Genomic DNA, 26,424 nt, shown 5'->3' on the forward strand with positions numbered 1-26,424 from the left:
GGACTGGTTCAAATGAATTCTTTTTAATGGCTGAGTAATATTCCATGGTGTATATGTACCACAGCTTCCTTATCCATTCATCTGCTGATGGGCATCTAGGTTGCTTCCGTGTCCTGGCTATTATAAACAGTGCTGCGATGAACATTGGGGTGCACGTGTCTCTTTCAGATCTGGTTTCCTCAGTGTGTATGCCCAGAAGTGGGATTGCTGGGTCACATGGCAGTTCTATTTCCAATTTTTTAAGAAATCTCCACACTGTTCTCCATAGCGGCTGTACTAGTTTGCATTCCCACCAACAGTGTAAGAGGGTTCCCTTTTCTCCACACCCTCTCCAGCATTTATTGCTTGTAGACTTTTGGATAGCAGCCATCCTGACTGGCGTGTAATGGTACCTCATTGTGGTTTTGATTTGCATTTCTCTAATAATGAGTGATGTTGAGCATCTTTTCATGTGTTTGTTAGCCATCTGTATGTCTTCTTTGGAGAAATGTCTGTTTAGTTCTTTGGCCCATTTTTTGATTGGGTCATTTATTTTTCTGGAATTGAGCTTCAGGAGTTGCTTGTATATTTTTGAGATTAATCCTTTGTCTGTTTCTTCATTTGCTATTATTTTCTCCCAATCTGAGGGCTGTCTTTTCACCTTACTTATAGTTTCCTTCGTAGTGCAAAAGCTTTTAAGTTTCATTAGGTCCCATTTGTTTAGTTTTGCTTTTATTTCCAATATCCTTTTAGCTTTAAGTACAGATGGCATCACGGACTCAATGGACATGGGTTTGGGTGGACTCCGGGAGTTGGTGATGGACAGGGAGGCCTGGCATGCTGTGGTTCACAGGGTCGCAAAGAGTCAGACACAACTGAGTGACTGAACTGAACTGAACAATACAGACTACAAGGGGCTGGCAACTGAGAGAGAACTTGGAACCTTCAGTAACTGGAGTTCCTTTTGGAGTTTGTTGTAATGTTTCTGCACTCAGGGAGTGTTCACTTCTGCTCCATAGATAAATTTCACTCCAAATTTACTTCTGCAGTCAGCATGCCCTGCAACATAATGTCATTATGTTCTCATTTTCTTTGAAGGGTCTTATCTAAAATCTGGTTAGAAACTTTAAATAAAGTCAATAAATTTCAGCTCAGAGGTCCTAGTACATAACACCAAGTTTCCCGTATATATGTATTTGGCCAAAACACCAATATCCTTGGTTGAACTAAAGTAGGATTGGTCCTTGCTTAGGAAAAGAGCCAGGCATAGAGACCTAGTACCATCCATCCATTTCCTGTCCCTGTTGTTTGTTTGTCCAGTACTTTGTGGCCATTTAATCTGACTGCTTGATCCTTTTGTTAAGACCAGCAGCATGGAAAGATCTCCCCTTTTGGACCCAGGCAGCCTGGGTTCTGATCTGTGCTGCCAGTTCATTTTTGTGTCCATAGGTAAAGCTTGTACTAACTGGATCGATTTCAGCTTTAGTAAAATGTGGACAACAAAAACAGGGTAGCTTTTGTAAACTGTCATGATTTTTAGTTGCTTCTCAGGAATTGAAAAAATAATTATAAATTTTCTTTTGAAGAAAAGATTGAGAAATATCTTTTTAAAAACCCTGTAAAATGTTAAATCCAAAAGCAAAACATGAGCTACTTCCTAAGAAGTCTCCCTTCTACCAGGTAGATTGTTAACTGTGAGATTGATTTTGCTGACATGTAGAAGTCCGAGCACTGGGGATTCTTGCCTCTGCTTGGAATATTATAAAATCTTTGAAAAACATACAGTTGTTAAAAAATGTATGGTAAATTCCTTCAATGACCATGAAGAAACTGACTCAACAGTTACAGTAAGTATGTGAGTGATGTTGATGTGAAATAATACATTTCTACACTCAGAATATTTTACTGAAAGATTTGCCAGGCAAAATTGAAAAAAAAAAAAAATAGTGAGAGAGCGATTTGGGCTTTTTATAGCAAATGAGCTTGTTCTCCATGTAGCTCGGGGTGGGGATTGTTGAATTTTTGTTCTTTCCTTCATCTCCCCATCCCCCCCCCCCCACCCCCCCGCCCCCGTAGGTTCAACCTATTGGCCAGTGCCGTGTCACACTGGTGCATGTGAGTGTGTGAGAATGTTGACCTTTTCTGAGTCTATACCTTTCATTTCTTGGAAAAGTTTTCCTTACCTTTCTGCCTCAGACCAGTGAGTTAGGAGGGGAAGGAGAAAATAGTGAGTGGAGTCCTAGGAAGAACAAGTTTGCAGAGTGGCTGTGTGAAAGCGGTGCCTTCATTCTTAAATTATTAAGCATGGATTTTCCCAGGATCCAGTCCCTTTGTTTCCCCTTGCTAGATAAGAGTACCTTGGGTCTCTAAGGTGTGTTTAGGAATAGTAAGGAAAAAGGGATAGTAAGGCGAACATGTGTAGCATTCTGTGTATCTCCTGGGCAATCCAACTCTGTAATACTGCTTTATACAAGCATCAGTGGACTCTTCCAAGACTTTGGCTGTAGCATGAAACATCTGATTATATTCTTGGTTCTTTGCTTCTTGAACACGAGTCATCTCTTGGTAATTAGGTAGAAAGCAAGTAGATCACCTGATTCACCTGTGCCCTCTCTGTTTATCTTTTTCCAGGAAGCAGGGGTTTTTTTCCCAAAGCAATATTGAAGCTTAAGTATTATTATCCTTACATTTAGTAGTAATCATAAACAGAGGCACTTGGAAGAATTTATATTTAATCTTCCCCATGATGGTGACAATCATGTTATTAATCATAGCGATATTGTTTACCTGACACTGTCCTGAGTATTTTACTTTGTTTAGAAACAGTCTTGACCATACAGAACTGTTGCAAGTGCAGTAGAAAACCTGTTTGTTTTTTTTTAAAACCTCTGTTTAACTGAACCGTTTGAAATTAATTGTCACCAGGAGGCTATATCACATTCTAATAGTCTGTGTATTTCCTGTGAACAAGGGCATTTTCTTACATAACCCCAATATTGCCTTCAGAATCAGGAAATTGTCAAGGAAATATTATTGCCCTGGAGTTCTCAGACCCTTCTGAAGGTTTTCAACAAAAGGCTATAGCAAAAGGAATCTAGTGCAGCATTATGTGTTTAGTTGTCATAGGTCTGTTTAGTCTCTTTCAATCTGGACAAGTTTCTCCTTCCTTCACCATGACGTTGGTGCTTTGGGAGATTATCAGCTAATTGTTTTATAGACTGTTGCTCACTTTGCATTGATGATGTTTCCTTCTCATTAGATTTACATCATATATCTTTGACAGGGACACTGCAAATGTCCTGTGTTCTTTTTTCTACATCCTGTCAGTGTTAACAATTCTAGTTTGTCCCATTACTGGTAATGTTCATTCTCACTTGTTGAAAAAGGTGGTATTTGCCAGGTTTTGCAATTGTACAGTTTCTCTTTTTTCTTTTATAATTGATGATCATTTTATAAGGTAGTTGCTTTGAGACCCTGTAGATACCTTCTTCCTCATAATAATTTGAATTATTCACTTATTTATATCAGGGTGGACTAATGATTGCCAGTTAATCTGTTGTCATTGTTGTTCAGTTGATATGTCTTGTGTGACTCTTTGCAACCCCAGGGACTGCAGCAGCCAGGCTCCTCTGTCCTTCAATATCTCCCAGAGTTTTCTCAAATTCATGTCCATTGAGTTGGTGGTGATGTCTAGCCATCTCATCCTCTGCCACCGCCTTCTCCTCTTGTCCTCAATCTTTCACAGCGTCAAGGTCTCCTCCAGTGAGTCAGCTTACATCAGGTGAGCGAAGTATTGGAACTTCAGCTTCTGCATCAGTCCTTCCAGTGAATATTTAGAGTTGATTTCCTTTAGAATTGACTGGTTTGATCTCCTCGCTGTCTAAGGTTATAATTTGTTATTATCACTCATTTTGAGGTCAGATTTTGGTGAATAATACTTAGGAACCCGGATCAGGTGCTCCATGTGCTCACTGCTTTGTATCCATGTTCTCAGGCCTTCAGAGTGAACAGGGCTTGGAGGCTGAGGGTCAGGGAGATTACACATGCTATGTTTACATCTACATTTCTGTGTGTGTCTCTGTGTGTATCTCTGTCTGTCCATGAGGTCATATCAAACTTTCCAGTTCTAGTCTAATACCACAAGGTTCTTGCTAATTTTTTTTTCTTTTTTCTTACTTGTAATTCTCTTATCTTTAACAGTAGAAAACTTCATCTCAGTGTCCTATCTTTACTTCCAGTTTCCTGTTCCAGACTCTGCTCTCTCCCACACATGGATGGATTTTGACCTCCTGAGCTGTAATTTTAGTAGGTTTATCATTTGATATTTCTTAGTGTGACCTCTCGGAATCAAATTTGTAATATCATCTGTTCAAGGTGTGTGGGATAACAACAACTACTGCCATGCATTGAGTGCTTACTCTGTCTTAGATTAATTATTTCGTTCCTGTAAAGGCTCAGTTAGGTTGGCATTATCTTTATTTTATAAATGAGGAAAAATTGATATTATATTAAATAGATGCCTAAGGCATACAGTTAGTAAACAGGAAACCCTAATGCTGTTTGACTCAAAACTTTGTGCTGTTAATTTCTATGGTTTCATTATAGATTGATTCATACACAACATATTTTCTTCTGGCTGTTTTGGGAAATAACTTTGTTTTTCTAATAAAGAAAAACATGTACTTACTAGAGAATAACTTGACAAATTCAAAAATTAAAGAAGCAAAACTGTTATAATGGTACTTCTGTAAATCATATTTGTGTTTTTCCTTAAATATATATCTTTGTGCTTATATAGGTATTTGTGTATATATTAAGATTATAATTAATATGTTTATACATAATGTACAAGTAATCACACATTCCTCTATTCGTTCTAATTCTTCTGTTAAGAACATATTTCCATGTTATGAAACATTTTACAAATATTTGTGATGAGCACCTTGTTTATACCATCCTAGGGATGTGCCGTAATTTTTCTATTCAATTCATATTATTGGACATGTATGGTTTTTTCATTATTTAAATAGCATGATCAAATAACATTGTGACCATCCTTTTTCAACATAAATATTTGTACTTCAGTTGAAAAGTGACAGTGTGAGTGGATTTTCCTTATTTCAGCGAATTTGGATCTGAGACATCTTAAAATTCACTTCTGCTTTAGTGAAGTTATCTTTTCTACTCATTACGGCTCATGGTCTTTGTACAGCTTTTGGGGACAAAAAGCTGGAGCTGCATATAAATACTCTCTGGTTTGCTTTTCCTGTGTCATCACATTTGAACTCTCGAAACATTCACCAGAGGTGGCAGGAATTGGAGACAGTTGAGAGACAGCATATGTATTTGGAAACACAGCCTACTGAAGAACTTTAATAAAATAGGACCAAAACCCAGATTTGATCATTCCAAAAACCCTTTTGCAGTGAACATCTACAAATACTGCATAAAATACCACAGAACTTTTAAAATGCAGAGCTGAGCTCACAAGAGTGAAGAGAAACTGAAAAGTTCAGGAGTCGCAGTAAGAGGAATTGAGTCATTTGCTCTTCACGCAAATCTTTGGTTTTGACACTCAGCAGATATAGGAGATGAGGTTCTGCTTTCAAGGGTTTAGGAAGTTGGAGCTGAGAGCCTATGTAAAGTTAGGGTCATCAAAGGTCTATTCTTTTGGTGGAAGGATAAACTAGATAACATATCTGGAACTAGAGGAAAATGACAGAGAAACATGTCTAGGTTTGGGACTCCAGACCAAAAAAGAAACAGGAGGAAGAGATGGAGAAGTCCTCTTATAATTTGTAACTTTGGGCCTTGCTCCCAAGACAGTTGAGGCTTAAGTTTGCACTCTTGAAATATACAAGAACTCCAGCATGAGAAGATAATATAAAAAGCCACCCTGGACACCTGAGAGAAGCAAGTGCAATTTGGGGGAAGGACATGCCCTAATTCAAACATGTAGACTGTCTACAGATAAAATATCTTTGACTGCTGAGCTAATTGTCAAAAATTACAAAATGTTGGAAGAAACTGTGTGTCATCTACTTGAATCAGATAAAATAAATGGTAAGAATGTCATTGCAGAACTGTCAGAAAGAGACTGTATACTAGGCTTAAACAAAATAGAACTTTTATTTATGTAAGCGAAGTCTGAAAGGAAGCAATCCTAGGCTGGTATGGGGCTATGTATCACCTCTGTGATCCTTAACTTTAGCTGTTAGTTTGTGCTCAAGGTGGTGATGAAATGGTAGCTGTAGATTTAAGGCTGTAAGAAAGAAGAAGTAGGTAAGAAATGCATGCCTTCTCCCTTTAAAGGCAATTTTCATAATTTGTACAGAACTTCTCCTTTTGTTCTCATTAGGACAACAAGAAAAAAAATTAAACTCACACTTTACAGGTTAATTCTTCCAGCATTCTAGACAATGGAGAAAAATGGTGTAGGTTCCCCAAGTTATTTTATGAGGCAAGTGAAACCTTTATTCCAAAACCAGATAAAAAAGTAAGATTTATAGGTCACAAACATGCATGTAAAAATGCTTAAATAAAATGTGGGGAAATGGAATCTGGCAAAACATTAAAAAATACTTACTCAAGTTGGGTTTATAGAATACACAGATAGTTTAATAATAATTTATCTGTAACATACTTTACTATTTTTTTAAACATATTAAAGAAGAAAAAATATACAATCATCTTGATGGAGAAAAAGCACTCGATGGAATTCAACACCCATTCAGTATTTGCGGGGACAGGGAGGGGGGACCTCTTAGCAAGTCAACTGTAGAATGCAGCTCCCTCATTCTGACAGAATAGTTAGTGAAAACTTATTGCAAGACACCATCCTTAAAGGTACTTTAAGTGTTGGAAGTATTTTGTCTAAAATCAGAAACAACAGAAAGACTCCCATAACCATTAAGACATGAAAAAGAAGCTATGTGAGGATTGGAAATGAAGAAATGAACTTTTATTAAAATGGAGCAGTATTTTTACCAGAGAAAATCTGTGAGCTAATGATTAGATGTGGTAAAATAAATCTGCATGCATGCTGGCTCTAAGATCAACAAACATATAAAACTCAGGTCCATTTCCACACACCAGGGACGACTTCAGAATAAAATTTAAACAAGCTCTTTCTGAAACCTTCTCATCTCTTGTAGGGAAGAGTGGTAATACTACAGTACTGAAAAGTAGTAGTAGTACTCTTCAGTACTTTAATCAGTAGTACTGACTAAATGTCAAATGCGGTATCTTTCTTCCAGTGAGTGTTTTTCTGTGGAGTTTCCTGAATATTAACTTTTCATTGCTATTTTTTGCTTTTTAATTTCTTGTTTGTAAATAAGACATTTTTTATTTCTGGAGAGTAGCAAGCACTTTAAAGTCTAAGAAATTTCCATGTTATAGCTCTGATATACCTTTGATAAACATAAATTTTCTGCTCACCAAAAATTAATATTATGGTGGACAGAGTGATTATTCAGTTTTTATCTAATAAGCCGTTTTAGTTTTAGAGAGACTCTATTAGTGTAATATGTGCATTTCACCTGCTTGGCGCCCCTTTAATCTGTTTAGAAGTGTTCATCTTTGACCTGTTGTTCACTAGGGATTAATTGGAGGAGAGAGGACTAGGAGTTCTGGAATCTGGAGACAGTATAGAGGTACCAGGGCCACAGGGCTTCTGTGAAGACCCGGTGCTAGGGCATCTGTTGTGCAAGTTGCGTGTATTGCTCTGCAGGCAGCCAGATGACGAGTTAGAGAAGCATGGTGGCAGAAGTTGAGGTCCAGGCGGGTTGTCAGCAGTAAGGAAGCATCTAGTAGGATTTCCCGGATAGCTCAGTTGGTAAAGAATCTGCTTGCAATTCAGGAGACCCGGGTTCGATTCCTGGGTTGGGAAGATCCACTGGAGAAGGGATAGACTACCCACTCCAGTGTTCTTGGGCTTCCCCTGTGGCTCAGCTGGTAAAGAATCAACCTGCAATGCGGGAGACCTGGGTTCGATCCCTGGGTTGGAAAGATCCCCTGGATAAGGGAAAGGCTACCCACTCCAGTATTCTGGCCTGGAGAATTCCATGGACTGTATAGTCCATGGATTCACAAAGAGTTGAACACAACTAAGTGACTTTCAGTGTTCAAGACAGCTGAGGGAGAAAATAAGTCCTGGGTCTTGGAGGCCAGTAAGGACTGAGGAGAGTTCCAAGGTGTCCCCAGCACAGGACCATGCTTGGTCAGTGGAAATCAGGACCATTTTTAGAACTGAAATGTGTGGTTAAAAGGGGTGCATTAGCTTACTTACTTTTCAGGTCTCAGGGCTCCTTAATTTTCTCCGTTGAGGAGGAGGGCTGACCCCATATTCTGAGGTTGGATTGAATTTAGGGCTGGGTCTTCCGCAGACTCAGTTTGAGGTTTGTGCTGTGGTCTGTGGAATGGTTCCCATGGTTTTTCAGAGTAATGATGAATTTATTAAATCATTATTTTATTTGATTTCTTCAAGTAAGCAATTTAGGAGCTTTTATGGGGCTTCTCTTGTGGTTTAGTCAGTAAAGAATCTGCCTGCAATGTTGGGAACCTGGGTTCCATCCCTGGTTTGGGAAGATCCTGTGGAGAAGGGAATGGCTACCCACTCTAATATTATTGCCTGGAAAATTCCATGGACAGAGATGCCTGGCAGGCTGGGAGTTGCAAAGAGTTGAACATGACTTAGAGATTAAATGCACAGCTGAGTTTTAATTCAGTTGCTCTTGTCTTTAGAAGGCTTTTTTTCTCTAGGCAGTTTCTAGGCACACACTTTGGGGGACATGTTATCTTTCATACCAGTAGGGAAGATGATCTTCCAACCTGTAGATACTTGCTTCGCATTGTAGGTCAAAGGTAAAACTTGTCTAAGTGCATTCTCGTGTTACAATTTTCTTAGCATGACAAGAGTTTTTAATTTAATCCTAGTCTCAGTTCAGTTTATCTGAAAGCATAAACAGGAGATCCAAGGAAATGGAATGGATCCTGCGTTTACTTTGGGAATCTTGAGGACCCTGTATATCCTTTTAAGCAGCTTTTAATTTTTCCACACTCTATTACATTAATGGCAAACAGAATTGGCACTGTTCTTTCCTACCCTCTCTTGTCCTTTATAAATTTGGGGGAGTTTCATGGTGTTCCTTTTCCTTTTAAATTATAACTAAGTAATAACATGCAGAATCATTTCTTAGTTTACAAATGGAAGCTAAGCCCACGTGCGCATCCAGAACTAGGATTTCTTACATGGCTGACAGCCCAGCTTTTCTTTTGTTGAGGGTGGAGGTCAAGGGTGAGGGCATAAAATGTGTTTTTCAGGATTTTAACAAAAAACGTCTGGGCTGGTACAGACTTGGATACTTTTTAGTGCTCAGTATGTCTATGCGACTTTAGAAATCACTTCTGATTAAATTTTTACATGAATTTTGCTTCATGGGCAGTGTTCCAAAGACTTGCCTCCAGTTCTGAATCAAGAGACCTAAACTGAGATTTTTTTAGGTGCCTGGGTGTTCGTTGGCCTCTTGCTTTGAACCTTCGTGGTGTTTTTATTGTTAGCAGTACATTCCTTTTGCTAAGTACTCCTGGTTGGGTTTGTGTCACTTTAGGAGATATTTTATGTCTTATTTAGGCAATTTTAGAACTTCTTATCTAAGGGAGCTTATTCTCTTTGTATAAAATCCAGTATTGTTGAGCCGCTCTGCGGCTATACTGTCCATTCTATGCCTGTGGCTGCAATGATGCCCAGTACTCCAGAACTTGGCCAGAACTGCTCATGTATCCTTTCCCCAAACGTTTACAGTTTTCCACAAGAAATTTGTGGGGTTGTTTCCCTCATGTAGCCGCTACTCTGTTTCTAGGTAGATGCCAGTATTCTGTTCATTAGTCTCATGTATAGTCATGCATATCTGTGCTTTTTAATTCTGCTTCTTCATCTTGCTATTTAAAACCATAATTTATCTCTCTCTCTCTTTTTTTTTAAAGACCAAACAGAACTTACTGTTGTCTAGACAGTGCAGGGTGTTTGTCTGCAGCCTGTGGGTGGCGGGCCGGCGAGGCCCCTGGAGTTGGCTGTCTGGGATCCCCTTTCCGCGGCCCCACTTCCCTGCACACTAGCTTGGTATGCGGGAGAAGCTGCAGTCTGTTGGCTGGGCTTTATTTACGGAAACAGCAGGGTTGAGATTGATTGCGTGGAGAGACAGTGTATGGATGAGGGAGGGTCACAGCACATGCTCAGTCCTGTCAGTGTGAGGGGGAAGTTTCTGCGTTCTGCGTGAAGGCTTAGGTCATAGCACAAGCTCAGTGCGAGCTCTGCGAGGGCTCTCAGACCGCATGTGCCTCCATTTTGAGTTGTGAGAGTAGAAAAGGGCAGAGTTTCCACAGTAAGTGGAGGTGCAGGGACACAGCTAGACTCACCAGAGCCTCTCTTAGTCATGGATGATCCGTTCAGCCCCTGCAGGTAGGCGTTCTCTCTCTGGCCTCCCCGAAGGAGTGTGATGGTTTGGGCTGCCGTCTCTCACTTCTGAGGATGTGTATGAATCATCTCATCATTCCTAGTGCATGTTTCTGAGAGCCTTGCATTCAGCCCTGGCTGGCCGTGTAGGTGGTAGTGCAGAGTGTACGATCAGAGCTGAGAGTGGGGTCTGCTCAGAGACGCATGAAGCAGATGTAGAGTGTCGTAGATCTCTGTCCTCTTCCCCTTTCCCTCACCCCTTCCTCTCTGGTGCCGGTTTAAAGGGAGCCTCACTGGGTCCCTGCTGTGGGGAGCCCGTTCCCCTTCGGCACCTGCAGAGCAGACCTGCAGGCTGCCAGGCTATGTGTGGCTGGTGGGGACGCCTGGGCCCAAGAGCCGCTCTGTTTGGATGTTTTAGGGAGGGTGGTAGGTGGGCAGCTATTGGTTGCTTTGAAGGTGGGTGGAACTTGTTTTGATTGAGAGCCTGTTTGCCAGAACAAATTATAATTCTGGCGAGTTTTTCCCGAAGTCTGAAATGGTGCGTACATTTTGACATATGCAGGTTTTAGATTGTTGTTGCAACAGTATCAGCTTAAAATGGATTTTTAAAGAAATGAATGGTTATGGCATGGTATTTTCTGTTGCTTCCAAAGGAAGCAATCCATTCTTTCTTTTGGAGCTGGTGGAAAATTTCTTGGCAATTAAAAAAAAAATTATATTCAGTGACATTTGTGTTAGAAATTGAGGTTCCAGGTTTTTTGTTTGTAATCTTTGTTTTTGGAAAAAATGGCATTTGTTCTCTATGTGTATTTTGTTGTGTGACTTTCGAATTCTGTAGGAAAGGAGTGACAGGAGGAGTCACTGCCTGAGAAGGTGGAAGCATCGACAAGGCCAGGCTTTGTGCTCCCTCTTTGACTGCCCTGGGCACCAGCCTTTCCTCTGGGGAGTGGTTGTCCTTTTTGTGCGTCCTGTTTGCAGACCAGGCTCAAGGCGGATGGCTCTCACTGTTGTTGACTTAGGGAGCCAGTCATGATAAGCAGATACAGGACAAGTTGAATTCTGACCCAAGTAGATAAGAACTTTTTGAATTTTATCAATCGTCCCTTTTTGTTTCTTCTCCCCCTTTTCCCTCTGATAGAAGTTGGAAAAAATTTTGAAGTGACACTTAAGTTTTGTGCCTTTGTGAGGATGACAGGAACCATAGGACAGAGAAGACCGTGCAGATGAGAGACTCCCGTAGGAACGGGAAGACTGTCCTGTTCATCGGTGATGGAGAAATTCTCCATGTGAGCTCCTCCTATGTGAGCGTGGAGCTGTGCATGGTTAATGCCTGTGTGAGGAGGCCCTGGTTTGGGTGGCAGAGTTTTAGGAAGGCTGACAGTACATTCCAGTCCACAAAAATATTATTGAGGTATAACCTGGCTCCTACCAGTTTCACTTTGGGGTTGTGATTAAGGAGGGATGATTTAGGGTTATTGCACTTATTACCTGCTGTTTTTAACTCTCTTTCCCCATTCCTTTGAGGTCTGTCATTGCTTTTGGTAATTGGGGGCCGATGGGCAGTTTGACCTTTCCCCACCCCAGGTAGCACTGCTTCTGGGACTTGCTGTCTTTCAGTTCTCTTAGAAGCACCTCTGCTCTTCCATTTGCACCTATCCTGTGAGTGTGGAGTCCCCCGTTCTTGAAACTGGAAGAGCTGGATGCCTCAGCCTTGTTGGGTGTTTCACATGTGGGAGCCCTGCAGGACTCAAAGTTTCTGCCTCATTTCAGAAAATCCACTGTTTGAATTAGGGGAACACTTGTTAGGAAAACAGTTGCGGAACTGCCTTTCTGTCAGTGGTTCTTTAATTCTCCTTAAGCTTTTTTTACCTTTGGCAGATCAGATATGTACAAGAAGCCATAGGGCAGCCAGACAACCTCTGTCTGGGTCCTTCCACTCGGCTGGTCGCTGGTCTGTGGAGCTCGTGTGTGGCCAGCTTATTAGACCACAAGGTCTTGTAGTAACTACTGGGATCTGTGGGGACCCTCTATTGTTAACAGTCGAATTTCTGTTTCCAATCCACTGAAATCAGTCATTAGAGCACTGTCTTATGTGGTATGCATTTGTACCACATGTTCCCGTCTTGGGAAAATGCTTTTGGGAGATTACTTGCTGACCAGCTACCTTCTGCTCTGAGACTTGTCTGGTGGTTGTGGAGGTGAAGGTGCAGATACACAGGGAGTTGTCCCCTTGTTGGGGCTGTTGTCTCAGCCCTGGGTGGTGTGGGCTTGGAAAGGAGGCAGGTGAGCTGCATTGTGCCTTACTGTTCCATCCTGCTGCATATCAGGGATGCTGGTGAAGACACCGCATGTTTCCAGAAGAACATGAAAGTAAAAACTCCCCCAAATATTACCATGTTACTAGCCTTTCTTGTCATCACGTCAGCATCTTGAATCAGAGTCTGAGGTTGATCCTTACATTTAAAGTGTTCCTCTGTCAACATAAAATTTTGCAGAGCCTAAGAATCTGCTTATGATAGATTCCTGCCTTTGACCACTTGCTAGACTCTGTTGTGTTAGCCTAAGAATTAATCGAAAGACCCTGACACCTGGGACCTGATATCCACTGTGTCTGTGAATCTTCAGTTATTTGTTGGTCCTGATTCTTTTTCCTTCTGAATTAATTTTTCATTTTATATTTTGGTCATTACTGAACTAAATTGTCCTTCAAACAGAAAAACATTCATTCTAAAGCTGTAAAACATCATGTCTGACAGAGTAAAAAGAGCAGATATGGGCAAAAGGGAGATTTGAAATTATGCGTGTCTTTGTGAATCTTCCCAAACTGATGGTCATCTGCCCTGAGCAGTTTGTGACAGGCAAGGAGTCAGGTTCTTGAATATATCTTTAAAGCAAATCGGAAAGAAAATGAATTGAATCTCTTTATGCTCTGTGAAACTTTGGATTTAAACTAAAGCAGTTCATTTTAATTCAGTTGGGATAATTAGACTTTCTATCAGAGTTCTCTGAACTGTATGTTTGTTTGTGACTCTTTGATTGATTGTCTTCCTTACTGGACTGTAGAGTGCCTGAGATGGGCCTCTGGCATGAATATGCTGAATTAAATGAGTGGCATCTGTGGTAAGAGAGAAAACTCCATCTGGAGCTGAATGATATGGTTCAGATTCTACTTAGTAAGTGACATTTGTTAAACTGAACTTCTGTTTTCTCATGGGTGATGGGGGTAAATATTCCTCACAGTTGTTATAAAGATTGGAAGCAAGCCATATGAAAGTGCCTGACACATAATTGCTCAGTGTATTTTTGTTATTAATTCAAAGTTCAAGTCTCCAATCTTATGTAGGTATGATTAGCTTAACAACATCTGTAGTTGTTGGTCAACATGTTCGATTAAGACCATCTTAGGAATTGTGTTAGCAATTATGGTAATTAAATTAATGACCAATATGTTTGGCCAGGCTCTTTAGGTGTTAATGTTTTCCTTCATACTTCTTAAAGTTTTAAAAAAGCCTTTACTTTCATGTCATGTAGCATTTGGTGCATGCAGTATGAAACATTGTTCTTTTCTTACCAATTTCTGTAATGAAGAGGGAGGAGTGTAGGCTAATACTTGTGTCGTCACCATAGCTGCCACCACTGTTGCCTCTCCCTCCCCATATTCATACCACTACAGTGACTAGGAACAGGGGATGGTCCTTTTCTAAAAAAACAGCATTTTCGAGAGACTTCCCAGGAGGAACAGAGAGACATTCAGATGTGTGTCGTAGACACACTTTCTTTGGTCCAAAGTCTCTCTTTTTCTGGGGACACTCTGTTCCTATGTATTATAGTTTGATATCAGTGTATGGAAAGCCAGCACCATTTTTGGTCAGGAAATAGACTTGATCTTTGAGTACTGCTCATTAAAAATTATGGTGGGATTTTAAAATAAAGTTGTTTTCTGAACTGCCGTGTGTGTGTTGTGTGTGTGTGTGTGTCTGTGTGTATGTGTTGGGTGTGTGTTGAGTGTGGTCCTTACATCTGTTTCCTTCACATCGTCACAGCAGATGATGACAGTAAAACCCACGAGGAGCCTGAGGTAGGGTGGAATCACATGCTGTGGACAGATATGCTGCCTGGTTGGGGTTGGGGGGTGGATCAGACAAATAAGAACTTTAGACAGTGGAACAAGGTCTTGGTAGTGAATTGAAACTAGATCCTTTCTCACTCATTTTTTTTTTTTTTTCTTTAAGTTTATTCCATTAAAAAAAACTGATACTATTCTGGGATTATGTTTTTCCCGTTTCTTAGTATTCTGATCCTTTCCCCTCCCCGCCCAGACTTTAAACTTCTTACTTTGTGTTGGGGTATAACTGATGAATAATGTTGAGGTAGTTTCAGATGTGCAGTGAAAGGACTCAGCTCTACCTATATATGTTATCCATTCTCCCCCAAACTCCCCGCCCATCCAGCCTACTACCCAACATTTGAGTAGAGTTTCCTATGCCATACAGTGGATCCTTATTGGTTATCCATTTTGAATGTAGCACTGTCTCACGTGTTATTTAAAAAAATTTTTTTACCAGTGTTTTCCTGATACTCATATTATTGTGTGGAGGCCACATTTACTGCATCTTGTTGTCAGCATGGAAATTCTTATTCCTTTAGCCAGTGACTAAATTTTTGGTTCTAAATTTTAAATTATATTTAGGGGGAATCTATTAAAAAAAGCACACCTTTATCTCCTCCACCTTGGTTTCTTCTGTTCAGCTAGAAGGCTGGGATCAGGGGGCCTCTTAGGAAGCTGCCATCAGAGAAAATTTCAAATATTATGATTCTGGATTTTAATGAATTCCTGTCTTGACCTTTGCATTTGTGTATGGATTTGAAATGTTAACTCTTCCAAATGTTGACTAATTTACTTTGAATGAATCCTTGATTTTTGTTCCTTCTGGAAAGTTTATCAAGCCTTAGATTAATTTGCTTGGGAGGGGCGTATACTCTCACAAATGAATTTTAACTTTCAATGAAGCACTGAGTTGCTATTTAGTGGCTAAATGAGGGGCTCCCCTAGTAGCTCAGAGAGTCAAGAATCTGCCTATAATGCAAGAGACCCGGGTTCGATCCCTGGGTCAGGAAGATCCCCTGCAGAAGGAAATGGCCACCCACTCCGGTATTCTTGCCTGAAGAATCCCATGGACAGAGGAGCCTGGTGGACTGTATAGTCCATGGGGTCGCAAAACGTCAAACACAACTGAACAACTAACACTTTCACTTTCATGGCTAAATGATAGTTCAGTTAAAATATTGGAGTCATTTATTAAAATAAAATTTTAATTTTATATAAATATTTAATAAAGTTTTATTTAATAAAATTTCTAATAAAACGAAATTTAGTGAGTGCCAAAGGCTCTAGGAAGTAGTAGTTGAGCTAAAATCAGACTTGGTTCCTACCCACATGGTGCTTTCAGTCAGGATAGCCATCAAGAGAAATAATTACACAAGTGAAATATAAAATCCTGACTGTGACAGAGACTGAGGGAGAGGTCAGTGATGCTTTGGGAACCCCTAATAAAGGAACTGCCTCCCTTTCTCACTTGTGCCAGTGCTTGCAGCTAATAATAGTCCTGACTCCTGTGTGACAGACATGTATCAACTTCTTTTCATGGATCATCTTTCATTTTCATAGCAGCCTTGAAAAGTAGCCTTTATGAATTTGATTTCATAGATGGGCTCAGAGAGATTGAATTGTGTCCTCAAGATTACGCTTACAGCTGACAGAATCTTGATAGTGAAATTTCAGTCCAGCTTTGTTTGACTCTGAAATCTATGCTCCCCCCTGCACCCAGGCATCTGGACTCAGGTGCTCAAATCATGGGGCATCCTGAGGACATGCAGAGCACAATGATTTTACTCAGGTTTTTGGATCTTACACTGAATGGTAATATGTCATGGAGTAGAATATAAATGAAGGTGAAAGAGGAGACTGAAAAAAGATGGAAAGTGGTGACAAACCTAGACAGTGTATTCAAAAGCAGACATCACTTTGCCGAAAAAGGTCTGTCTAGTCAAAGCTATGGTTTTTTCAGTAGTTGTGTACAGATGTGAGAGTTGGACATAAAGAAGACTGAGCACTGAAGAATTGATGTTTTCAAATCGTGGTGCTGGAGAAGACTCTTGACAGTCTCTTGGACTGCAGGGAGAGCCAACCAGTCAATCCTAAAGGAAATCCACCCTGAATATTCATTGGAAGGATTGATACTGAAGCTGAAGCTCCAATACTTTGGCCATCTGATGTGAAGAGCCGACTCATTGGAACAGATCCTGATGCTGGGAAAGATCGAGGGCAGAAGGAGAAGGGATTGGCAGAGGATGAGATGGTTGGATGGCATCATCAACACAATGGACATGAGTTTGAGCAAACTCTGGGAGATGGTGAAGGACGGGGAAACTTGGCGTGCTGCAGTCCTTGGGGCAGCAAAGAGTCAGACATGTAGAAACTGAACAACAACAAAAACAACAACAAGAATATAAAATTTACTTGTTTTTTTAAAGAAACTATGTCAGACTTCAAAGAAATTTCTGACTTGCTGGAAAGACTGCTTTAAAAATATGCATTCATGCTGAAGCAATCTGAGACACCCAGCATGCTGTTGTAGTCTTCCTTTTTATCAGTCCTTTTTCACTCCTGCCCACCACCTTTCTGAGAAGAAGTGATTCTGGTAAATTGTCTTTTGATTTCCTAAAATTTGATGTATTTCATTCTGGACTCGTAGCCTATCTCTGTAGTCACTTTCTGAATGAGCTAGTAGCTAGAGATTCTGTTGTCTTTCTTCTGTTGATTTCATGTCAATCTTCCTGTTCAGCCTGACACCCTCCAGAAAAGATGAGAATGATCTACTGTCCGAGCGTTCTGATCTGAAGGACGGATGAAGGAAGATGGCACTGTGATTTCATTCATTCACAGCACCAGCTACAGAGCAGGGTCTGACTTGAGAGTTACTGGTCCCAGCCTTTGGGGAATGTGCCCGGGGGGTGGCCGTGCATTATATTCTGGGTTTGGATTGTGATGGAAAGTAGCCACACAGGCTGCCTGTCTAAGGCCTCTGTTCTACCAGCTTGTGTCTTCTCCCCAGGACCCCAGGTCCTTGTCCCTCTTCTTTCCCTGTAGATGCAGATTCTTGTCTTAAGCAGTCATCATGATCACATAGAGATATTTGGGGATCTTAAGTAAACATTCACAGACCTTGGCCTTCCTCACACCGTCCCTCTTTTGGGGGGAAGGCGTGGTGTTGTCCCGGCAGCTCTTTTTTTTACAGCCGGCGTGCTCTTCTCAAGGAGCTTCCTGCATCTGGCCAGGCACCCCCGCCTCATCTCCTCTGCATAGATGCTTCTCCCTGTTTGATATTCAGTCGCAGGCTCCCTGCTCCTTTCTGTCCATTCCCTGTTTACTTCTTAGACTAAAACGTTTCCATGGTAACAGGTTACTTTTCAAAGGGAACATCTTGTCATTTTATTTAATCCACTGCAGCTGAAGAGGACTGAAATATTAAGTTGTAGTTGCCATGGACACTGCTTTGTCACATCAGTTTCTTTTGTGTCAGATTTCATATACAATTAATTTCTTTCTATTTCTTTAAACTCAAGGACTAAACACAATGACTTACCATTATTGTTGTAATTTGGCTTCTGGGACTATTTTTTCATATTCCAGAGCAAAGATATGTAGAATAATAGGAATTAAACTCAGCTGTTTTGAAATATGTATATTATTTACATTAGTGGCACAGAGAAATACTTTCTTTCTGGTGAGGATGGTGAATTTTTTTTTTTTTTTTTTGTAGTGTGCTTCACAGCTAAGTATGTCTCAAAAAGAATGACCCCACACCAGACATCTCTAGTAAATACAAAGAAAAAAAGGAATATGAATTTCATTGCTTATTAACTATGGCATTATTTCTTCAGTAATTTTTTCAGCTGTTTGCAGTATATTTTTTAAAATTTATTTTTAAAATATTTATTTATGTGGCTGCAGTGGATCTTAGCTGTGGCATGTGTAATATAGTTCCCTAACAAGGGATCGAACCTGGGCTGCCTGCATTGAGAATGCAGAGTCTTAGCCACTGGACCACCAGGAAAGACCCTCTACTTTCTCTTCTGAGGGACTCTATCTGTCATTTGTTCAACTTTTTCATGTCTGGCTTTCTTTCTTATCCATAGTCTATCTGTGATGCACCATTCGGTTAACCTCTTCTTTTGTTTTAAAACAACTTTTAATTTTTTAGTTTTACAGGAAGAGTGTTCACATGTACCTTTCACTCACATCCCCAGTGGGTATGTATAGAACTCTAGTGCAGCGTCAGAACCCAGACCTGGGATGTTGGTACAGCGTGTGTATAGTTCTGTCACATCTTACCGAAGGTGTAGCTTTGTGTCACCACAGTCCTAATCAGGATCTGTTACTGTCATCACAAGGATTCCACTCCTTCCTTTCTCCTCCCACCATTCCCGACACCTGGCAACCATCTCTATAATTTTGCCATTTTGACAATGTTGTGTAAGTTGACCTTGAACTTTGATGGATTTTTCTCTTTTAACATGATTTGTAGATTTAAGAAACACTTTTTGATATTTTGTCTTACTTTGATACTGGAAATGAACATAGAATTGAAGTATGGAAAGTGCTATGTCTTCTCATAGTAACTCTGTTTATAATTATTTGTGTAATATTGGTTCAGTAACTTAATCACTCTGCATATGGAATGTGGAGCTCTGACTTTGTAATCAGCTAAATTTGAATTTGAATCCTGGTTTTTCCAACCTGTTAGCTGTGTAATCATGGTCAATTTATAAACTCTCTTAGCTTCAGTTTCCTTATCTGGACAGGTAGTAATAGCACCTACTGTACAGGGTCATCATCCATAAGGTTAGATAAGACAATGTCTGAAATTTGCTGAGCTCAAAATTCCTGGTACATTGAAAGTGTTCAGTGTGTTTGTTAGTTTTGTTACTGATGTTACAATTACTACCATTACTATTATCTGTTAAGTCAGGATACTGCCTCATAGAGTTGTCAAGGAATAATGAAATAATGTATACCTGACATTGTTGTTGTGTTTGTTTCGTCTCTAAGTCATGTCTGACTATTTGTGACCCTATGGACTGTAGCCCTCTAGGCTCCCCTGTCCGTGGGATTTCCCAGCCAAGAATACTGGAGTGGGTTGCCATTTCTTTCTCCAGGGGAATCATCCCATCCCTGGGATCAAACCCACATTCTCGTGCATTGGTAGGTGGATTTTTTACCACTGAGCCACCAGGAAAGCCTGTGCCTGGCATAGAGAGCACTTAGTAAGTAGTAGCTAATATTATTATTTCTCTTTTATTTGTCATACAACTATGTTGTTCAGTTGCCCGGTCGCGTCCAACTCTTTGTGACCCCATGGACTGTAGTGCACCAGGCCTCTTTGTCCCTCACCATTTCCTGAAGTTTGCCTAAGTTTATGTCCATTGCATCGGTGATGCCATCCAGTCATCTCATCCTCTGACGCTCTCTTCTCCTACTGCCCTCAATCTTTCCCAGCATCAGGGACTTTTCCAGTGAGTCACCTGTTCACATCAGATGACCAAAATACTGGAGTTTCAGCTTCAGCAGCAGTTCCTCAAATGAGTATTCGTTCGTTTAATGGCTTGCCTTGAAAAACAAATTGAGATCATTCTCTCATTTTTGAGGTCGTACCCAAATACTGCATTTTGGACTCTCTTGTTGATTATGAGGGCTACTCCATTTCTTCTATGGAATTCTTACCCACAGTAGTAGATAAGATGGTCATCTGAATTAAATTCCCCCATTCCCATCCATTTTAGTTTACTCATTCCTAAGATGTCAGTGTTTATTCTTACCATATCCTGCTTGACCACTTCCCGTTTACCTTGATTCATGGACCTAACATTCCAGGTTCCTATCCAATACTGTTCTTTGCAGCATTGGATCTTACTTTCATCATCAGCATATCCACAACTGAGCATTGTTGCCACTTTGGCCTAGCCGCTTCATTCTTTCTGGGGCTATTAGTAGTTCTCCTCTGCTCTTCCCCAGTAGCATCTTGGACACCTTTAGACCTGGGGGACTCATCTTTCGGTGTCATATCTTTTTGTCCTTTTATACAGTTCATGAGGGTCTCACAGTAAGTATACTGGAATGGTTTGCTAGTCCCTCCTCCAGTGGACTACGTTTTGTCAGAATTCTCCGCTGTGACCTGTTCATCTTGGGTGGCCCTACACAGCATGGCCCATATCTTCGTTGAGTTATGCAAGCCCTTTTTCCACGACAAAGCAGTGATCTGTGAAGGGGTATACAAGTATAAGTTACCTAAATTTATGGTAATATGAGGGGAAACCCTGAGGCAAGGATAAAGATGTACATCGATGTGTCTTGCATTATCCTGGGATATGACTTCCATCTTTGGTTTCTTATTCCATGTGTAGTATCCATCACCTACATGTGAGATTTACTACTTATATATTAGCTATTGTTACCTACTGAAGGATTAAACTGTCATTTTCTCGATTAGGGCCCTTTTGAGTTTTAGCTGCCAGCATATTTTTAAGAATTTATCCCAGTGAACATTCACTGGACAGTGTTGTTGTTCTTGTTGATCAGTTGTTCAGTCGCTAAGTCATACTGACTCTTCGTAACCGCATGGACTTGCAGCCTGCCAAACTCCTCTGTCAAGCACCATCTCCTGGAGTTTTCTCAGGTTCATGTCCATTGAGTCGTGATGCTATCTAACCACCTTATTCTCTGCCGGCCCCCTCTGCTTAAGCCTTCAATCTTTCCAGTGTCAGGGTGTTTTCCAGTGAGTTGGCTCCTCTTATCTGGTGGCCAAAGTGTTGGAGCTTCAGCTTCATCATCAGTCCTTCCAATGAATATTCAGGGTTGACCTCCTTGGAGTCCAGGGGATTATCAAGAGCCTTGTCCAGCACCCTAGTTCAAAAGCATCTGTTGTTCTACACTCAGGTTAATCCTAGTCCCCATGACCTCAGAAAGTGGCTGCAAACTTTGCTTTGTTTTCCATTAATGTGGATGCAGTGTCCATTCTCTTCCTGTGAATTTCTCTGTGTAACAGTGTCAGAGTTCTAAATCAAGTTATATGCGTGAACATCTCTTTTCTTCAACAAAAGTATAATATTTCACATTGATGGGCTGGAGTGAAGAAGTGTAAGTGAACAGGGTAACAGGTAATACAAAGCAGGAAACAACTCTGTCTTTGTAATTAGTTAGCCCCCAGAATTTTCTGAATTTCATAATGTATGATATGAATAACAGTTCCTCTCAAAGCTGGTTTGTGGGCCTCATTATTACTTTTATCAGATCCTGCCCTTGAGTTCCTTATGATGAAATGGGAAGCAACATGAAAGACCAGAAGGTGCATACCAGAGAACTCGGTTTGTTTGTTTCAGTCCAAAACTTAACTAGCCACTTCTTTCATGGAACACCATTTTTATTTGAAAGAATAACTGATAGACTGTGGATACTCCCTTGGATACTTGGTGGACATTTTCTTGATCATGATCTTGGTGAACCTGCCATTTTAAGGAAAACAGCTGTTTTCCCAATGCGAGATTGGAGCTTTCAAGTAATAAATAGAATTTAGAAAAAGTTTTACCCACCACTCTGAGCTTAACAGCTTCTATACATTAACAGACTTTTCTTACGAGATGTATGGTAATACTAATAAATGTGATTTTAAAAAAATATCTATTAATATTTGGAAGATCTGCAAACCTTTTTGTTGTTCAGTCGCTAAGTTGTGTTTGACTCTTCGCGACCTCATGGACTGCAGCACACCAGGCTTCCCTGTCCTTCACTGTCTCCCAGAGATTGCGCAAACTCATGTCCGTTGAGTCCATGATACTATCCAACCATCTCATCCTCAACCTTCTCTTGCCCTCAGTCATTCCCAGTGTTAGGCTCTTTTCCAATGAATCAGCTCTTTGCATCAGTTGGCAAAAGTATTGGAGCTTCTTGACTGACTGTTTTCCATCTAACAAATGTATGACAAGATCATGAGTGGAAAATCCATTCAAAGACCAATAAGATTTTAACATACAAAAGTCCAAAAAATCATTGATAAGGTTTTAGAGTAACAGTCTCATGTTGAGTTTTGGTGTAGTATCAAAAAGAATATCCATAATTGTCAAAAAGACTAGTCAGATGGTCTTTCCTGTCTAAGTTATGTATCTGTGTGAGATTAGTTTTATTTTTTTTCATATACTTTAATCAGAAGAACTCATTGCAGCAGACTGAATGTGGAAGCAGATACAAGAATCTAGCTGTCTCCTGTTACGTCAGATCTTAAGGAGATTTGTGAGAATGTAAAACAGTGCCTCTATTTTCATTGGTTTTTTTGTTTAAATAAAATTGTTTTTCATAAGAATGTGTTATAAGTCTGTTATTACACTAAAATAAATAAGCAAATATTTTGAAATTTTTCAAAAATATAGCTTCCTTAAGACTTCAGTAACTTTAGAATGTAAAGGTTACCTAAAACCAGAAAGTTTGAGATTTGCTGTATTAAGTAAAAGGAAAAATGTAGTAGTCAGCATAAGATAACTGAATGTTTCCTACATGCTGTTGATGTTGCATTTAAATAATTCTGGTGATTTTTATCAAGTTGTGCATTCTAGCAGTGTAGAAATACTCATGTAATCAAGGAATTTCCCATTTGCCTTGAATGAGTAGTAATGCCAGACAGGTACCGTATTCAATACTGGGGGAGAATACAGAAAAGGGATGAAATCCTAGTTTCTGTACTAGACAGTTCCAGAATGGGTGGAGGTAGATGTCCATTACTCATGGCAGAATGTCACCTGCTGGCACGAGGTGGGGACTTCAGAAGGAGTAGTCGGGCAGGGAGCTGGCAGCCGAGGACCTTTGAACACAGAGCTTGGCTTCTGTTGGGAGAAGGAAGGGCTGAGGTGTTCCAGGGATTCCAGATCTAGCTGAATACTGGCAGTTTCCCAGGAGGAAGCACTACTTTTTCTCTTCATTTTAGTTCATATTCTGACAGTTTCTTTGTTAGATGCATCCAGTTTTCTTTAATAAGGTATATCACTACCTACCTTTTTCTCTTGGACTTAAAAATATTTTTGCAATGTATTCTCTATCTGTGAGTTCTTGGAGATGGTAGGCTCATGCCATTGTCTTGTCTGTTTACCTTGGATCCTAATCTTGCTGAAATACAACTTTGTTGTATCTCTTGCTGGGAATCCCTAATGTTTAAAAATTGCATGTTATAAATACCTTTTTGTAAAAATTGATTTTTAATTTTAAAGGATTCTTTGCTTTATTTTGTGCTTTTCGGTCTGCTCATTAATAAGTACCCTTCGTTGACATAAAAGAGAGAAATAGATTTCTCACTTTGGCTCCTAAGAGACCCCAACATTTTTTTTTCTCACTTGTGTCATTATTAGCAGTGTTAACAATTATTAGTCTCCTGTTTTTATACAAATAAGTGGGACATAAGGAGTTATTTATGAAGTATTTGTGGGGTTTTAGTATTGGGGATTTCTTCGGTAGCTCAGCTAGTAAAGAATCCGCCTGCAATGCAGGGGACCCTGGTTCAATTCCTGGGTTGCAAAGATCCACTGGAGAAGGGATAGCTACCCACTGCAGTATTCATGGGCTTCCCTGGTGGCTGAGATGGTAAAGAATCCGCCTGCAATGTGGGAGACCTAGATTCGATCCCTGGGTTGAGAAGATTCCCTGGAGAAAGAAACAGCTACCCCCTCCAGTGTTCTGGCCTGAAGAATTCCATGGACTGAGAAGCCTGACAGGCTATCATCCATGGGGTTGCAAAGAGTAAGACTTGACTGAGCGACTTTCAGTTATTATGACGCAGTTTTTTTTTTTTTTTCTTTAAGATTTTTGATGTAGACCATTTTTAAAGTCTTTATTGAACTTGTTACAATGTTGCTTCTGTTCTATGCTTTGTTTTTTTGGCTGTGAGGCATGTGGGATCTTAGCCCCCTGACCAGGGATCCAGGCTACAACCCCTGTGTTGGAAGGCAAAGTCTTAATTGCTGGACTGCCAGGGAAGTCCCTGTGGCACAGTTTTGAGCTAAATATAATACTGGATTATTAAAATACTAAAAGAAACAAGCAAAACCCCTGCCTTTGAAATAAAAAGGAACCAGGATTGTCCTGAAATTATCCAGGACTTAGCAGTGTGTGGCAGTGATGGGAAGATGCTTCCATAACCAACCGCTTGAGAACCCTGGCCCAACATAGACCTTCTAGAAGAACCTGAAAGTTGAGCTGTGGGATACACGTTGCTAGGCGGGCTGTGGCTGAAATTTTCTGAGATGATACATTTGGGCCAGACCTATTTCTAGGCAGGCAAGTCTTTGAAAAGTATTTAGAAATAGAGGAGAGAGATTTTAGCAACGAGTTTTTGCTTTTAGCTAGTTACAGAACAGAACTGGTGGGTAACACTGCTTTTTTTTTTTTTTTTAAAGAAGTACTCAGATTAAAATAGCCTCATGGCCTGTGTGGCTCCTCTACATGCTTCCTAAAACAGCTGTTCGTGATCCTACGTAAAACCCTGGGGACGTCAGCTCTGCATCTCGGGTGGCTAGTGAGTTGAAGGCAGCCCATCATGTGAGCCTTTCTCCCACCCCTGCCTCTGTCCCTGTTTTTCAGTTTCCTGCCTCAGCAGGGTTTTGGTCCCACTTGGGAATCCGCCTCTGCCCTGATTTGGGGCTCCTCATCTGCTTTAGGACTCTCTCTGGAACTTCCCCCCTTCCTGAAGCCTGCCTAATTCTGATCACTCCCCTGAGCATTTCTACCATTCTCCTGAAATGAATTGGGCTTGTGAACATATTGATTGGACCTGTTCTGGTGTCTGGGGCACACCTGCTCCTCCCTAGCTAGATGGATTGTGGATTGTGATGATCTTAAGGATCAGACCACTTGTTTTTGTTGGTCTTGTCTCTGGCTTTGTCGTACTTGCTGCCCTCTTTGCCAAAATAAGACTTCATGAGAAAAATTGTCAGATTGAAGGAAGTGCTGGACCTGAAAGAAATAAGAGTTTTTCCGAAATTCATTTTATAGCTTCAAAGCCAATGGGGTGTGTGTGTGTGTGTGTGTGTGTGTGCGCGCGCGCGTGTGTGCACGCGCGCGCGCGCACGTGCAGAGGTGGTGGGGGTATCAGATTCATGGGAGAAAAGCCAGAGACTGGGCTTACTTTTTGGTCTTGGCTGCTCTGCTCTTCAGCTTAGTCCAAGTCAGCAGATAGTCATTGAGCAGCTCTTGTTGCAGAAAAGCCTTCTCTGCCCAATAATGAAAACTCACAGGTGACTGTAAGAATCAGTTAGGGTGTATCACTGGGCAGGGAGAGGGTTTCCCTGAGAGAGTCAACAGATGGCCGGAGTCAACAGGGTCAACAGGGTAACGGAGCTCTGGGAGGCGGGGCCTGCATTTCTTCACCCACAGTATATACACATTGCATGTCCTGTGCAGGGCCTGGCATGAAAAGACCTTCAGTGAATGTTTCCAGGAGTGGAAAGGGGAAGATACCCCACACTTTTAGGATGTGTGAGGTGACATGGGAGGACATAAGGAAAGGTTTCAGTGAAATGCTGGTTTTCTGAAGGAGCCTGGGCGGTTTGGGTTTGGCACCAGGGAGGGTGAGTGCAGCAGGTGCAGTGAGAATGTCATAGGAAGGAGACGGTCCTTCACCTCCTGGGCCTGTTGGGCTCATCCCCGCACATCCCTGAACATCTCTGCTCCACTTCACTTTGTTAAGAAGGCCTATTCTGACTGCCCTGTATAAGGAACTGTAAAAGCTCATTCTTCACCACCCCTTTAGTTCCATGACCCATATCAACACCTGACCTATTATTTGTTCTTTTGCTTTTTAATCCAAATTAGAATGAAAATTCCCATAAGCTAGGAATATTGTTTTCATTACTTTATCCCCAATACCCAGGACAGTTCCTGTCGCAGTAGGTAC

At 40.8% G+C, this 26,424-nt stretch overlaps 1 protein-coding gene across 6 annotated transcripts in view; it reads left to right on the forward strand.

Annotated features, from left to right (window-relative positions):
- Positions 1 to 26,424, forward strand: part of RERE (arginine-glutamic acid dipeptide repeats) — a 408,498-nt gene that overhangs the window by 254,147 nt on the left and 127,927 nt on the right. The window contains exon 1 of one of the 6 annotated variants that reach the window (XM_061160485.1): positions 10,306 to 10,438. The exons of the other annotated variants lie outside the window; for them this stretch is intronic. Coding sequence (XP_061016468.1) covers positions 10,413 to 10,438 — 26 coding nt within the window. The 5' untranslated portion in view covers positions 10,306 to 10,412. Of the gene's footprint in view, positions 1 to 10,305; positions 10,439 to 26,424 lie in introns of those variants that run through there. 6 annotated transcript variants of the gene reach the window in all.

This window comes from Dama dama, chromosome 14 (assembly GCF_033118175.1).
Source record: "Dama dama isolate Ldn47 chromosome 14, ASM3311817v1, whole genome shotgun sequence".
Lineage (NCBI taxonomy): Eukaryota > Metazoa > Chordata > Mammalia > Artiodactyla > Cervidae > Dama > Dama dama.